Source organism: Lampris incognitus, chromosome 1, assembly GCF_029633865.1.
Source record: "Lampris incognitus isolate fLamInc1 chromosome 1, fLamInc1.hap2, whole genome shotgun sequence".
NCBI classification, from domain to species: Eukaryota; Metazoa; Chordata; class Actinopteri; order Lampriformes; family Lampridae; genus Lampris; species Lampris incognitus.
In genome coordinates, this window is record NC_079211.1 from 99,833,243 (window position 1) to 99,849,839 (window position 16,597).

The window sequence follows — 16,597 nt, forward strand, 5'->3', positions numbered from 1 at the left end:
AAAACTGAGCCGCTGGTCATCCCTGCAAAATCCTCCATCCACAGGGACTTATCAATCAGGCTTGGTACATAAGCTCAATACCCGGAGGATCCACAAGAAACCTTAGGATAATGATTGACAAATGACTCTAATTTTCTGACCACATTGCACCTCTCCCATTCCTGATGCTATGCTCTCTCTGTACAACACCCGGAAGATCCAACCGTACTTACCAGAGCATACTGCTCTGCTCCCAGTCCAAGCCATCTCTCATCTAGACTATTGCAAGGCACTTCTCGCCAATCTCCCAACCCACTCTCCCAGTCCACCCACTCTAAGAGAACTGCACTGCACTTGGTTTTCAACCTGCAAAGGTGAACACACATCTCGCCTCTCTTTGTATCTTACACTGGCCCCTGGTTGGTGCCCAGATAAAGTTCAAAACCTTATTACTAGCTTTCCAAGTGGTTTAAGGAAAAACGCCAACATAACTGTAAACCCATATTAACATGTGCACTCATGCTTGACTCGCCCTCTTCATCTTACCTCTTGAAGACTATTGGCTATGCCCATTTCAAAAGGGTTGAGCTCCAAGTACAGACTTTTCTCTAATTTGGCCCAGAATAGTGGAATGAATTTCCATCAGAGCTGCAGACTCACTTCATTCAAGAAAGGCTTAAAATCTTTACTTTTCTTGGCCTGCCTTAATCAAAAGATTGCCCCAAGCATGACTGTGGCACTTAATTGATGGAATTGTCCAACTACTTGTAAAATTTTAATCCCATTATTCGTATTACTATTGGTGATTGACCTGTTTTGCACATTAGTTACACTTGACATATCATGCACTTTCGACTGTGGTATGATTGTTGTTCAATGCTCTTAAATGCCTGTAAGTTGACACAAATATTTCTGCCAACTGCTGACTCTTTTGTAAGTCTGCTACATGATAAACTGTAATATGTAGTGGATATAAAAAGTCTACACACCCTGTTAAAATGGTAGGATTTTGTGATGTAAAAAAAAGAAATCAAACTAAATCATGTCAGAAATTTTTCCACCTTTAATGTGAAATTGCAAACATATCCCTTGCTTTGTAAGCTCTTTGTGGACCATGGCTGCTGCAGTTAGATGCAACCAAGATGATGTCATGAAAATCCTACTGGAACAGCTGAACTTTATTTGGGGTTAATCAAGATTCAAGATTCTTTATTTGTTACGTCTCATTATAGAGAGAGTAAAATTCTTGAGTTTCAGCTCCTCAACATTGCAGCAACAACAGTAACTGAACAACAACAAAACAGAACAGAACAAAAAAGCAGCAACAATAACGGTGTGTGATGTATGTAAAGTGGTGTGTGTGTGTAGGCCCAGCCCCAATAAATGTGCACGTGTGTGTGTGTGTGTGTGTGTGTCTGCATATCCGTGCGTGTCTGTGCATGCCAAGCTACCTCTGTGCATGTATGTATGTGTGTGTGTGTGTGTGTGTGTGTGTGCGTGCGTGCGTGCGTGCGTGCGTGCGTGTGTGTGTTTTAGCCGACGATCACAGGTCAGTACCATCAGTCTGGCACCAGGCTTAGTGTCTTTTAATATTCTTTGTTCAAAAGCCTGGTTGCTTGGTGGAAAAAGTTGTTCCGGAGCCTACTGGTTCAGGCTTTGAGGCTGAATCAGTCACTTTAGCTGATGGCAGGTGTATACTAACTACTATTTAACATGAGTTTGAATGTGATTGGTTAATTCTGAATGCAGCCACATCCCCAGTTATAAAAGGTTGTACACACTTATGCAACCAGGTTATTGTAAGTTTTGTATTTTTCTCTAAAATGGTTGATTGTTTTTTACTTTATGTTTATAGGTTGCAATTTCACATTAAGCGTGTAAAAAATTCTGACATGATTTATCTTGGTTTCATTTTTTTCATCACAAAAACCTTTTATTTTAACAGGAGTGTGTAGACTTTTTATAGCCACTGTAGGTCTGACTGTGTTGGACTCATATTGTGTATTGTAGTTTAATGTCCATGTTTCTTTATTACATCCAGTCTTTCCATATACAAAGTTCTATTATTTCTTTAATACAGTAATATATTACAAACCGAATAGAGAAAAACAACATCTCTATAAGCCATTATTCAGTAAGTGCTACACAGGCTTTCAGTTGTATTCTAGTGTACATTGTCAGTTGACTGGGAAAGGCCCTCAGCACAAATCCTTGATACTGTAGACTCCTGTTGGACATTGAATCGGCCTGTTTGCCAGAAAAATCAATAGTATATTCTAAACTACCCGTAATTCTCATCACCGTAGGACGGTTCCAGCTCATCAGGAACCTATCATGTTGGATGAGTTCCCACTGGACATTATCAGGCTTTTATTTTCCTGTAAAATCTATAGTTTAGGCTGCACTCTTATCTTCAGGAACATCAGTAACGGCAATATTCATGCAGCACTTCTCTGTGGTAATGGTGTGCTAAGATTTTCACAGTCCAGACAAGTCTCACAAGAAAAGAACTGGGGGGGGGGGGTAACACAGGCATGTAAGGGAGGGTATGGGAATACAAACTGGTTCATATGAGGAGTCTGTGTGTGTGTGTGTGTGTGTGTGTGTGTGTGTGTGTGTGTGTGTGTGTGTGTGTGTGTGTGTGTGTGTGTGTGTGCGTGTGTGTGTGTGTGCGTGTGTGTGCGTGTGTGTGCGCAGGTAACCCAGCAGTGGTGTGACTTTGGATTACGGTGTTGTGACATGAGCCCTTGTTCAGGGTTTGTGTATTCTGAGTATGTGTTACTCTGCTAGGGAGGTCCCAGCTAACTCAGGCTGGATCTTGGACGGGTTTCCAGTGGACATCACTCAGGCTCGCCTGCTGGAGAAAGCTCTTGGTGGGTCAATGGACCAAGAGCAGAGAGATGCTGACTGCAAAAAGAGGAACAGCAGGGCAAACCTAGCTACTGAGCCCAATGCACCAAAAAAGGCCCCATCCCAAGTCCCAGTGCTCAATCTGGCGCTTCTACTGGATGTTTCTGACGACTGTGTCCTCAACCGTGCTGCCAAGAACCGTATGTCCTGTCGGTCAGGGTGGTGTTCTGTATGTGTGTGTGTGTGTGTGTGTGTGTGTGTGTGTGTGTGTGTGTGTGTGTGTGTGTGTGTGTGTGTGTGTGTGTGTGTGTGTGTGTGTGTGTGTGTGTGTGTGTGTGTGTGTGTGTGTGTGTGTGTGTGTGTATCTTCACGACCAAACATGTTGTGTTTGTGCATGAGTATGTGTATTGATGCACACAAAGAAAACATGTTCAAAACATCAATTTGCAGATGAGTTTGGACATACATGTTGTGTAGCTACACAGAATACTTTGCATGTATTTTAAGGTGTAAAGAAGAGTGTTGTGGTTGCTGAAAGACCTGAACAGGAGACTGCCCAGGATGTTGTGACTATTATCAGTGTTGCCAAGACTGGAACAGAAACTGATGCTGCTGCCATCCCTACTGGCGACAAGAGCCTGGAGATTAGAAATCAACACAGGTGAGAGAGGGAGTGAAAAGGGGTGAGAGGGCAAGCTACTGAAAAGATTTATGACTGCTTCTATATAGTCTTGTTCCCTCCTCTACTCTTTTCTCCTCTCCACTTCTCCCCTGTCCTTACCTTGCCCTGTCTTCTCTACATCCAGGATCTCAAGTTTCCAGGATACCTGGTCAAAACTAGAGAAGTGGTTTGGTAAGAAACAGGGCATTCTGGTCCGTCTAGATGCAGAGGTTGAGGAGGAGGAGCTGTACAGAAGAGTGGAAACTGTCCTACAGCAAGCTATGATACAAACCCAGAGAGGTACCTTGTTAGGATTTGATTTTGGAATCAATGCTAGTACACTCTTCTTTCAGCAGAATGTATTGTTTTATAATAATAATAATGATAATAATAATATAATATTAATAATAATAATAAAAATCAATCTTATATTGTGCTTTTCTAACACTCAAAGTTGCTTTACAATAAAAGGGATGAAACAAGACAACAGATAAACATAACACAAGCATACAGGGTTGGATGGGAAGGGGGGGGCTACGAGAGGGAGAAGAGCAGCCACACACAACGCCAGAGGTACTGTCTGACTTAAACAGATACAAAAGGGCAAGAAAAACAAAAAAAACAGCACTGTAGATGTTGATTTTCTGTAGGGGTTTACTCCCGTAGCCTATTCCTCTCCCGAGGTATCCACTAGGCAGTGGCACTATTTAACCCATAGCTGTTTCTTATATAAACAGATGCAAAGCCATGCAGCATCTCCCACATAAATTTTCTCTTGTTTCTGTTCTGCTGTCTTCTCTTCCTGCTCAGCCCCAACTTCAGCCGTAGCCCCAGCTGTACATTCAACACCAGGAGAGGAACCAGACGTCAGAGTCAAATCAAGTCCCAAGTCCAAGACACATTCTCCGAGAGGTGGGATGGTCACTGGACGATTTTCTGTGTCATTTACTATCACAGGGTTTTCCATATTACACATGGTAGCCCTGCAGTCAAGACCACCCCCGGTGAGACCAGTCCATACCAAGTTTTTAGGGGGATGAGTCTGAGTCAAGTCAGACTTTCAGGTTGTGAGTTCAACTCAAGATCAGCTGTGCCCAAACTTCTGTCAAGACTGACACCAGAACAGTGCAAGTCTAATTAAACACCATCAATGTAACTGTTTTAATCTACCTAACACTGTAATATTTATGGTTACACTTTATTAGGGGATCGAAGGGGGTCAGAAATGACCTAGTAATTTCCTAGTAATAAGGTGTAATTATCACGTAATGTCTTAAAAATAAGGTGGAAATTACCTTGTAATTTGGGTTAGGGTTAGGGTCAGGGTTAGGGTTAGCTGTAAAATTACCTGTAAAAACAACCACCTTATTACTAGGAAATTACAAGGTAATTTCCAAACCCCTAAAATAAAGTGTTACCCTATTTATTTAGTTTTTTCCCCTTGAACAGACTCCTTATGAGCTCACACAGTATGAATAAACTCACTGTCGATAGAGCAGCATCAGGTTTTGTAAATTAAACACCACAAAAAAAGAATGTAGTCTTCTTATTTCAAATCTAATGAACAAGTATTGATCGAATATCCCGAGCTAAAACTGTTTTAAGGTGGAGTGCCTTTTATATAGGCACACCACTGACTGCAAATTATGATTAGGAGAAAGAACACTTAAGTCTCTCCCTTCACTCAGTTTCTCATGGTCTCTCGTCTCTTTCTGTGTCTTGCCCTCTCCCTCCCTCTCACTCGGTTTCACATAGCAACATATTTGTTTTTGTTTTTTTAATTATTTTTTGTTTTTATTTTTTATTGTGTCAAAGTCAAAGTCAGGCTAGTTTGACCCTGCATAAAAATTATACATTTACATTGGTTTAAGACAGAACCCCTCTCCCACGAGATATACAAGTTATGGAAAAAAAACACAATAGAGCCCTTAAAAACCTTAATGCAATGCAGAGACGGTCAAACAATTTTTTGAAAATGATCATACCAAGTCCGTTTCATTTATTCATTTTAGATGCCCTTGTGATTCATGTGACTATTTGAATTTGCAACAGAGCTGTATAATTACTTTCCCCTGTTCACCAAACTACTAGAGCATCCAAGGAGGATGTCAGGCTGCTCCTCGTCCAATGAGCTCTCTCAGAACAGCACCAAAAGCCCATCAGACTCCATCCTTCCTCGCCCAACTTCAGCCAGCAGGGAATATGTGGATGAACCCCTCCCTCGGGTATATAACTTGACTTGCTGGTTGTTCTGAATAGCAGGGTATCACACTGTTTCGACATTTTTTGTTGGGAAACCAAGTTCTGTCATTTGGATCAGATTGTTAAGCAACAACCAGAGGGACGGTCCTAATGGAAACTTTCTAAGCCTTTCAGAGTGGGCGATGCATCACTCTCCTATACGCTTTAAATATAATATTACTTAAGAGCTCCTAAAACAAATTACTCTTTAGGGCAGTGGTACTCAGACCGCGGCTCTTTGATGACCGTATTGCGGCTTTTAAGTCTCCAATTTTACGTTTTCTAACGCTTTCTAACCAAATGTTTTTGAGACACTTGCAGCAGAAATCTTCCTTCTGATGAGTGTGCGGCTGACTAGACGCACCAAAGGCGTGTTGCTGTCCCCCACAGGTCATTTGTAGAACTCCATAGAATGAGCTAAATTCATATGTCGAGTCCAGTGCGATGGAGAAAATTAATAACAGTTCTTGTTATTTCACAATTTTCCGCGTTGAGTATTGATTTCAATGAATGATCTGCAACTCCAACTTCGGACTGCTCTGTTTACATGAGTCTTCTCTCTGTGTGATAGTTGGTGCATTCCATCAAAGCACGATTCACAGTTTCCAGTAGTAATGTAAATTACCCAGTTTCCCGATAACAGCAACATATGACCCTACGAAGGTCGTGTGAGGAAGCATATTTTTGCAATGTGGCTCTTTCAAAAAAAAAAAGGTGTCAATATGGCTTCTGAGTTGGTCAAGTCTGAGTACCACCGCTTTAGAGTGTAGGTCAGTTTGGTTGTATGAATTTGCCTTTGTGCAAAAACAACTTTCTTGTGACAACTTTATAACAGTATAAATGATTCTTTATCTGCAGTTCCAGTTCAGCTTACTCATCACCTCTCTTCCTTTCCATTTTGTTCTACTCCTACACGCTTCCCTCCTTTCACATCTCCACCCCTTCTCCGGGATCTCCTGTCTCCAGGAAATCCCAGAGCACCTGTGTCAATACTGGGACACAGTGTGTGATTCCTATGTGAGCAATGTCAAGGCTGTGATGCAGAACCTTCGCTCAGAACGCATCCTTATCATTCGCCACCTATTCAACATCAGGTACTACCAGACGTGGTGTTTGTTGTTTCAGATTTATTCATAATGACTGTGTGAACAAGTAAACAAATGGCAACAGGGAATCGAAAAGAGTGTCAAAGATCATGTTGGCCAAAGTCTACTAGACCTTTTTTTTTTTTTTTTTTTTTGAAGAGGTTTAATCCTTTTAATGTGAGTTGAGTTAAACAGGCCTGGTGTAAAATGTCTCAGGAAAAAAAACATCACCATATTTGGACTTGCAATACTGTATTATTCATAGACCACATTTACAGTCAGTATGAGAAGACTTAAATTTGTTTCATTAGATCTATCTATTAGGGGAAAAAATCCTGTCTGTACTCATTACCTCCTGTAAAGTGAACTCGTTTCATAGATACATGAATGATGGAAAATAAATTATTTTGTCAAGGTTAGTAGGAGTGTTGCCTTGGTAATCTCAACTCTGAATTAGATTTTATTGGCTTTTTTATACTAGAACTATTAAAAACAATTGTTAAACTGTTGTAAACTATTCCATTTCTAGAGAAGAATACAAGCATTACCTGGGGCGGCTGGACTTGAAGCAGGAGTTTTTGTCTCAGTGGCAGCAGAACTACAACAGCATCCCCGATGACATTAGAGATGATGATGATACCAAGGCAGAGCTGCATCAGAGATTAGACGTAAGAATAAATTCTAATGGGATGGGATGGGATACAACACAGTGGAGGCAGAGGGAACTACAGCACAGTCCTTCAGAAACCAGACAAATATGCTGTTAATAGTATAGTAGAAATAAAGAGGAGTAAAAAGGACACCATTGACACTGAACATAATAGAGTTGAACAGAATATAAGTTGTGATGATGAGACCAGGGTTGAGGAAAAAACAACATTGAAATGAATTTATAAAATGAAACAGATGATCGTAGTTGTTTAGACTATCTTAGAAAAAAAGAACAGTGGGCAGTGATGACCTGTTATGTGTGCAGGACCTGTGTGAACGTTTGTGGGACATTTGTGACAAGCGTAGGAGGGAGGATGGGCAAGAGAGAGACACTATCATGGGAAACGGGTGGCTTGAGGACCACATTAGTGTTCTCATCAATCACTACTCTTCACTCATGCAGGTAACTGGTTTTTATTTGACCGTTCAACTGCAAAAAATAAAAATAAAAAAAATCAGTTGCCCTTATGTTGCATACGAATGGCAGTAGGCCACCCCCATTTACCCACCACTGTCTGTTTAACTGTTCTGTCTTTATATCTTTTTTGTGTTGTCTAGGTGGAATTGGACCGGTTCCAGGACACGCAATGTGTTCTCAGGCACTACTATCAGGGTATGGCGAGACAGGCGCTGCCAGAGCTACCGTCACACTTCACCTGTATTCCCCTTCTGGACATCACAGAAAGACAGGACACTCCACTGGAAGAAAGGCGAGGAGAAAAAAAACTGATGTTACACTTTCTTGTTGTCACCAAATCCCTGTATACTGCTATAAAAATCAGTGGACATTTTTGTGCACATTAAAAGTTTCCTCACAAGAGCAGACAAAGATATAAAGAGTATGTTGTAAGTATAGAAACGCAATACAGGTGGTCTCAGTGAAGCATTATTGAGCAGACGCCTTCCAGCAAAATAACTTGTTAATTTACACAAGTAAGCCATTGTAAATGTGCTGTACTGGCATCCCTGTTTTTGTTTTTTGTTTTGTTTTGTTTTTTTGTAAGCAGGGAGCTGGGTAGTGATCTGGATGGTGATTTTGAAAAATATTTGTACATAGTGTGAGACTTACACTATATAGTACTGTTTAAGTTTATTGATATAACTTTCGCACAAAAAAAGGCCATGATACTTAATACGTGAATAGTTATTTACTATAATTGAATTTTAGTGTTGCTGACAGAAGTCTCATCTTGCGTGTAGCTCCATTATTATGATAATCCTAACAAAGCAAAAGAAATTGGAAGTATTAATACTTTTCACCAACAGATGGAGACAATTAGTTTTCCTCTCTTCTGACTGGCAACAAACAATGATCTTACTTCTTTGTAACTTGAAAGCAGCAAGCAACACTGTGCCAGAGTGGGGTGTGGACCAGCTGTTCTGAGTTGGTCTAAATAAACTCAAGACAGATAAATTGGTTCCACACCCCAAATAACGACATCAGAGCGAAAACCATATGAAAGACTAAAAGAAAAAAAAAGTTCCTTAAAAGTCCTTTCAGTAGAGAGAAGCTCTCTGGCCCTGGTGTTTTCGTTTGGGGCAGGGAACTAATTTATCTGTCCTGAGTCAATTAGACCAGCTCAGGAGAACTGGTCCATACCCGACTCTGCCACAAACACTACTTGACTTGACAGTGACACTAACTGTTTTTTATGATAACTCGGATCAACATAAAATGTCAGTACAGGGGGAACAACATTTCAAACAATTTTATTTTTCAATTACAAAGTAACGGCATTGACATTGTGGAGTTAGAAACACGGTTGCTGTTAAATATCACCCACAGGCCTTTTTCCAGGTATTACTTAAGTAGTCTACATGGCTGATGCTGTCTTAGTATCTGCTGAATACACATCTTTTTTATTATTGTAACCTGATCCTGAAATAGTACCACAAATTGTAAGAGACTGTGAACATTACTAAAATGACAGAATGATTGTCCTCCTCCAGTACTGAGCAAGTTTCCAAGAGCTCTTGTGAGACAGATGATGGGGAAGACCAGAGGAAAACTAAAGTGTAAGCAAGAAGCTCTGTCACATTCTTATGTTCCCTTAAAATGTTCTATAGTCTTGGCATGTTACCTTTCTCTCATAGTCAAGAAAATCCCTCTGTCGTCCCCCCACCATATCTCTCTCTCTCTCTCTCTCTCTCTCTCTCTCTCTCTCTCTCTCTCTCTCTCTCTCTCTCTCTCTCTCTCTCTCTCTCTCTCTCTCTCTCTCTCTCTCTCTCTCTCTCTCTCTCTCTCTCTCTCTCTCTCTCTCTCTCTCTCTCTCTCTCTCTCTCTCTCTCTCTCTCTCTCTCTCTCTCTGCTGTAGTGTTCCTTTGCTGTCCAGACATCCTCCCACATCACAAGTGGTCTCCAAGAGTAGCCTGCAGCAGGCAGAGTCTGACAAGGTCAGTTCAACCTCATTTTGATATTTCATAGCTCTTTCCTCCTGTGCAAAGCTAGTTCCTCTTCTTTTTTTTTATTTTAAAATAATCTTAGTGAGCTTTTTTTTTTAGATTCCTGATAATCCACTTTCCTCAGTCCAAATATATGGAAGTGCACTTCAAATAATCTTAGACATAGACTTATATAGTCTCTGCACCATTGCACTTTATTGCCTCTTATTTCACCTGTATATAGTCAATCCTTGTTTGTATAAATCTGAAGATTGTTGTGTTGTCATTCTATGTTAAGTACACTGTGGGAGCTATGAAACCAGAATCAAATTCCATGTGTGCAAACTTACATGGCCAATAAACCTGATTCTGATTCTGATACTCTTACAGAAGATGAACATCTCAGTGGTGTTCCATTTTAGTTGTATTAGTAATACATTCTACTCTTCCACCCTTTTCTCTAGCCCTCTGATGAGAAACTGATCTCCGACATCTATGAGGCAGCGCTCACAGCCATCAGCAACTTGGTACCTTTGTGATACTTTGTTTAATATGTACACTACCGTTCAAAAGTTTGGGATCACCCAAACAATTTTGTGTTTTCCATGAAAAGTCACACTTATTCACCACCATATGTTGTGAAATGAATAGAAAATAGAGTCAAGACATTGACAAGGTTAGAAATAATGATTTGTATTTGAAATAAGATTTTTTTTACATCAAACTTTGCTTTCGTCAAAGAATCCATTTGCAGCAATTACAGCATTGCAGACCTTTGGCATTCTAGCTGTTAATTTGTTGAGGTAATCTGGAGAAATTGCACCCCACGCTTCCAGAAGCAGCTCCCACAAGTTGGATTGGTTGGATGGGCACTTCTTTGAGCAGATTGAGTTTCTGGAGCATCACATTTGTGGGGTCAATTAAACGCTCAAAATGGCCGGAAAAAGAGAACTTTCATCTGAAACTCGACAGTCTATTCTTGTTCTTAGAAATGAAGGCTATTCCATGCGAGAAATTGCTAAGAAATTGAAGATTTCCTACACCGGTGTGTACTACTCCCTTCAGAGGACAGCACAAACAGGCTCTAACAGGTACTATTTAATGAAGATGCCAGTTGGGGACCTGTGAGGCGTCTGTTTCTCAAACTAGAGACTCTAATGTACTTATCTTCTTGCTCAGTTGTGCAACGCGGCCTCCCACTTCTTTTTCTACTCTGGTTAGAGCCTGTTTGTGCTGTCCTCTGAAGGGAGTAGTACACACCGGTGTAGGAAATCTTCAATTTCTTAGCAATTTCTCGCATGGAATAGCCTTCATTTCTAAGAACAAGAATAGACTGTCGAGTTTCACATGAAAGTTCTCTTTTTCTGGCCATTTTGAGCGTTTAATTGACCCCACAAATGTGATGCTCCAGAAACTCAATCTGCTCAAAGAAGTGCCCATCCAACCAATCCAACTTGTGGGAGCTGCTTCTGGAAGCGTGGGGTGCAATTTCTCCAGATTACCTCAACAAATTAACAGCTAGAATGCCAAAGGTCTGCAATGCTGTAATTGCTGCAAATGGAGGATTCTTTGACGAAAGCAAAGTTTGATGTAAAAAAAATCTTATTTCAAATACAAATCATTATTTCTAACCTTGTCAATGTCTTGACTCTATTTTCTATTCATTTCACAACATATGGTGGTGAATAAGTGTGACTTTTCATGGAAAACACAAAATTGTTTGGGTGATCCCAAACTTTTGAACGGTAGTGTATGTATGTATGTATGTGTGTGTGTATGTATGTATGTATGTATGTATGTATGTATGTATGTATGTATGTATGTATGTATGTATGTATGTATGTATGTATGTAGAAATCCATAGATTTGTGCTTTTTTCCAGTCACGTTTTTAAACATGTCTGCAGGTGACAGCTGAGGCCCACCAGAGAAACGTAGAGGTGAGTGAGGAGAGCCAGAGTCAGCAAGAAGCGATGGAGAAGACCCCCCAGGCCACTGCAAGAGCTGATAGAGATAAGAATAAGAAGAAGAAGTGGGCAGGAAAGAAGAAAGGCAAGTGTAACAAGATTAAAAAAGAGACACAGCAGTAAGGTGTGTGTTAGGACCAATGCACAAATATCTCCTTCCATAGTGTTCAAACATTCCCTTGCAGGGGTTGAAAGCAACAGTTCAAGATGAGCTGGTGATTCAATGCACACAACCATATGCACACTGAAGAGTGTCAGCACTTCCATTGTTTTTTGTTCTAACTGTTCAAACACACACACACACACACACACACACACACACACACACACACACACACACACACACACACATAAATGTGATTAAATGTGTTTGAGGTTAATTTGAAAAGGGTATTGTGAAAGGGTAACCAATGTGTGGCTTTATAGTGAAATTTTACTTTGTAGGATTATATATATATATAAAACATTGGCAACTGATGAGTGCACGGCGCATGAAACAAGCTTGTACTGAAATGCATTAAAGTTTCTTTTTCCTACATCTATCTTAATATTCCATTCTTCATTTGTTGAGCACTTTTATCTACACCATTGATGGTTTCCAGGGAAAAAATGCTATCGATCTATCCATCGATCTATCCATCGATCTATCCATCTATCTATCTATCTATCTATCTATCTATCTATCTATCTATCTATCTATCTGTGTACACTACCGTTCAAAAGTTTGGGATCACCCAAACAATTTTGTGTTTTCCATGAAAAGTCACACTTATTCACCACCATATGTTGTGAAATGAATAGAAAATAGAGTCAAGACATTGACAAGGTTAGAAATAATGATTTGTATTTGAAATAAGATTTTTTTTACATCAAACTTTGCTTTCGTCAAAGAATCCTCCATTTGCAGCAATTACAGCATTGCAGACCTTTGGCATTCTAGCTGTTAATTTGTTGAGGTAATCTGGAGAAATTGCACCCCACGCTTCCAGAAGCAGCTCCCACAAGTTGGATTGGTTGGATGGGCACTTCTTTGAGCAGATTGAGTTTCTGGAGCATCACATTTGTGGGGTCAATTAAACGCTCAAAATGGCCAGAAAAAGAGAACTTTCATCTGAAACTCGACAGTCTATTCTTGTTCTTAGAAATGAAGGCTATTCCATGCGAGAAATTGCTAAGAAATTGAAGATTTCCTACACCGGTGTGTACTACTCCCTTCAGAGGACAGCACAAACAGGCTCTAACCAGAGTAGAAAAAGAAGTGGGAGGCCGCGTTGCACAACTGAGCAAGAAGATAAGTACATTAGAGTCTCTAGTTTGAGAAACAGACGCCTCACAGGTCCCCAACTGGCATCTTCATTAAATAGTACCTGTTAGAGCCTGTTTGTGCTGTCCTCTGAAGGGAGTAGTACACACCGGTGTAGGAAATCTTCAATTTCTTAGCAATTTCTCGCATGGAATAGCCTTCATTTCTAAGAACAAGAATAGACTGTCGAGTTTCACATGAAAGTTCTCTTTTTCTGGCCATTTTGAGCGTTTAATTGACCCCACAAATGTGATGCTCCAGAAACTCAATCTGCTCAAAGAAGTGCCCATCCAACCAATCCAACTTGTGGGAGCTGCTTCTGGAAGCGTGGGGTGCAATTTCTCCAGATTACCTCAACAAATTAACAGCTAGAATGCCAAAGGTCTGCAATGCTGTAATTGCTGCAAATGGAGGATTCTTTGACGAAAGCAAAGTTTGATGTAAAAAAAATCTTATTTCAAATACAAATCATTATTTCTAACCTTGTCAATGTCTTGACTCTATTTTCTATTCATTTCACAACATATGGTGGTGAATAAGTGTGACTTTTCATGGAAAACACAAAATTGTTTGGGTGATCCCAAACTTTTGAACGGTAGTGTATATAGCGAGACAGAGAGAGAGAGAGAGAGAGAGAGAGAGAGAGAGAGAGAGAGAGAGAGAGAGAGAGAGAGAGAGAGAGAGAGAGAGAGAGAGAGAGAGGTTAGCCTTTTAAAACAGGTATATTACAAAATACCCATCCTTTTCAGTGTCTGATGGGCCCATTTTATAGACAGAATTAAAAAAACAACATTAAAATATTAGGGGAAACAAGCTCAAATTTCAGCTAACTTCTTCGCTCAACATAAAATGTTCAAATGTAACTGTCCTCATTTTTGATCATTAAAGAATAGGAAATGCATTGTTTTCAAGGGGTAAAGGGGGAGGGTTTGTTGTGTCTGGAACCACTTGTTCCACTTTGGGTTTATTATTTATTTTTCATTAGTTGAAAATAATCCAACAACAGAGTAAATCGTGTAGTATCTACACAAACTATTTCCTGCATCCAGTTCTTTCTGTTCTTTCTGTCAGGAATCTTAGTACAGTAGAGTAACTACCATACAGTAGTATTCTATCTGATTCCTTCCATATCATTAGTGTCACTCTGTTGAGATGTAAATGGGGTTCCTGTGATCCACTATTCTGCAAGTTGATTTTTTAAATTTCACCTTTTAATGTTTCTCAATGATACACATTTATCGTATTATGTACAACCACTGGCCTCAAGGGGGGGGGGTATTCTTGCTATTATCCACTTAATTTTTCTCTCCAGGCATCTCCTCCCCACTCCCAGAGCCTAGCCCTCCCGTGATTGAGGAGAGCTTAGAGGAGATACAGAGACGAGAAGTCAGAGCCAAGATTCACAAAGAATATGCAACTGCACTAGCCCACGAAGGTAACATACACACACTGACTCACAGAAACACAGTAGTTGTTGATATATTTCACTTATGTCTGATTATCATTTTCTTGTACCTGTGTTTGCTGCAAAGAAAATGCAGCCAACGTTCGAGTCGGGCTGGTGAGGGCTTGTGCTCTGGTGATGGTACGTTCCCTGCATAGCAGAGCAAAAGAGGCCTTCAGCAGCATGGAGAAGTGGCTCGCAGCACGCTACCTCGCAGAAATTAATAGGTAAAGGTCTGCGTGTGTGTGTGTGTGTGTGTGTGTGTGTGTGTGTGTGTGTGTGTGTGTGTGTGTGTGTGTGTGTGTGTGTATGTGTGTGTGTGTGTTGTACATACAGCAGGGATGGGAATGGAATGATCAAGTTGTGGCTTTACATCTTCTTGTTCTATAGTAGTTGTGGTATTGAAGCGAATTGGAAATTGTATTTCACATTCTATCAGGCTATTCTAGTTTCCAAACTAACAAAATACTCTCGAAACAAATTCGTGCCATTATCCGCTATGGCTTTGGAATTTAAAAAAAAGTATATATATATATATATATATATATATATATATATATATATATATATATATATATATATATATATATATATATATATATATATATATCCAACCATCCATTATCCCAACCGCTTATCATTCCCTTAGGGTCACGGGGATGCTGGAGCCTGTCCCAGCAGTCATTGGGCAGCAGAATTTATATATACATATATATATATATGGGAAACACAGAACTTGGTTTATTTATTACAGTTACATTTAACTTGGTCCAAATGGCTCAGACTGATAAAGGAATTATCCCTGAAGCCATTCTCAAATGATTGTGTAGGGGGCCAATACAACAGCAAAATTACATAGAAGAAGGATCAGCAAATTCATTTGTCATGGTTCTTACATATAAGCAAGTTGTATACTTTTAATGTGTCTGTCTCTTTATCTCCAGTATTGACCGACTAGCAGAAGTGGTGCGCTCCCACATTGAGTCTGGCTGTATGCTACAGAATGAGATGGTGCTGGTGTGTAATGAGTGTTTGATTCCATAGTTTCTCTCACATATAGAAAGAAATACTAAATTGTGGTGGCTGTGATCAGAAGAGCGTACAATTAATTTCTTCTTCTTTTTTTTCCAATTCAAGAAGCATGTACTGGAACTGGCATTCAAGATTTTGCACTTTTTCCAGTCCTCTAACCTTAACAATCCCATCAGAAGGCATTGTTGGTGTAGTGGTTAAAAAAAAGAGAGAGAAAAAGAATTGCTGCCTTCCAAGCAGCTGACCCGGGTTTGATTACTGGTCAACGCACTTAACAATCCCATCAATTCTTTACTCTCACTAATAGTCCTTTCTACCTTCAACATCCCAAGTTCACTCCCCCTCCCTCCACCCAATCACATCACCTCCAAAATCTGTCATTGTTCTTTCCCAGCTCTAAAGAATCTCCATGTACCCTTGCTCTAGGAAAGTACTGACTTCTACCTGAATGGTGACCTGTTGGTGGTTACTATCCCGCCTCCCCCTCCCCACCCAGGCCCTCTGGAGATACCAACACAATCTACACTGAATGTGGCTCAGCTACAGTCATTTTACACACAGCTATACAACGTGGCTCCCTCAGGTACTCAGGTCAACACACACTCTCACAAACAGACAAAAACACTGTAAAGTGTCAATTAGGGTGTTAAGTTTGTCTAGTCTTAGTCTGTCTCTCTGTTTGTATTTTGCACATCTGAGAACTCCTAGTTAGATGACATCTGTAAAATCTTTAAAGCTTATTCCCAACTGCCTTCAGCTTCATTTTTTTCTCTGTGACCCAAATGCCCTGACCCCCCACCCCCCACACACAAACGCATCAGGCCTAATGTCCGGTGTCGAGTTCTTCAGTGCTCTCCAGGACATCAACTTTGTCAAAGTGGGCTGCGACCCTTTGCCTGAGCCCTGGATCAGGATGACTGAAACACAGGTAGGGGTAGAAGTG

The 16,597-nt window shown here is 40.3% G+C and overlaps 1 protein-coding gene across 1 annotated transcript in view; it reads left to right on the plus strand.

The window, feature by feature from the left end:
* Window positions 1-16,597, plus strand: part of spef2 (sperm flagellar 2) — a 46,852-nt gene that overhangs the window by 15,779 nt on the left and 14,476 nt on the right. The window contains exons 16-33 of the mRNA XM_056278504.1: window positions 2,770-3,029; window positions 3,337-3,490; window positions 3,636-3,790; window positions 4,301-4,402; window positions 5,582-5,715; window positions 6,698-6,825; window positions 7,346-7,484; window positions 7,793-7,930; window positions 8,086-8,237; window positions 9,478-9,543; window positions 9,843-9,921; window positions 10,374-10,436; window positions 11,816-11,960; window positions 14,491-14,613; window positions 14,711-14,849; window positions 15,567-15,639; window positions 16,081-16,237; window positions 16,476-16,582. Coding sequence (XP_056134479.1) covers window positions 2,770-3,029; window positions 3,337-3,490; window positions 3,636-3,790; window positions 4,301-4,402; window positions 5,582-5,715; window positions 6,698-6,825; window positions 7,346-7,484; window positions 7,793-7,930; window positions 8,086-8,237; window positions 9,478-9,543; window positions 9,843-9,921; window positions 10,374-10,436; window positions 11,816-11,960; window positions 14,491-14,613; window positions 14,711-14,849; window positions 15,567-15,639; window positions 16,081-16,237; window positions 16,476-16,582 — 2,314 coding nt within the window. The remainder of the gene's footprint in view (window positions 1-2,769; window positions 3,030-3,336; window positions 3,491-3,635; window positions 3,791-4,300; window positions 4,403-5,581; window positions 5,716-6,697; window positions 6,826-7,345; window positions 7,485-7,792; window positions 7,931-8,085; window positions 8,238-9,477; window positions 9,544-9,842; window positions 9,922-10,373; window positions 10,437-11,815; window positions 11,961-14,490; window positions 14,614-14,710; window positions 14,850-15,566; window positions 15,640-16,080; window positions 16,238-16,475; window positions 16,583-16,597) is intronic.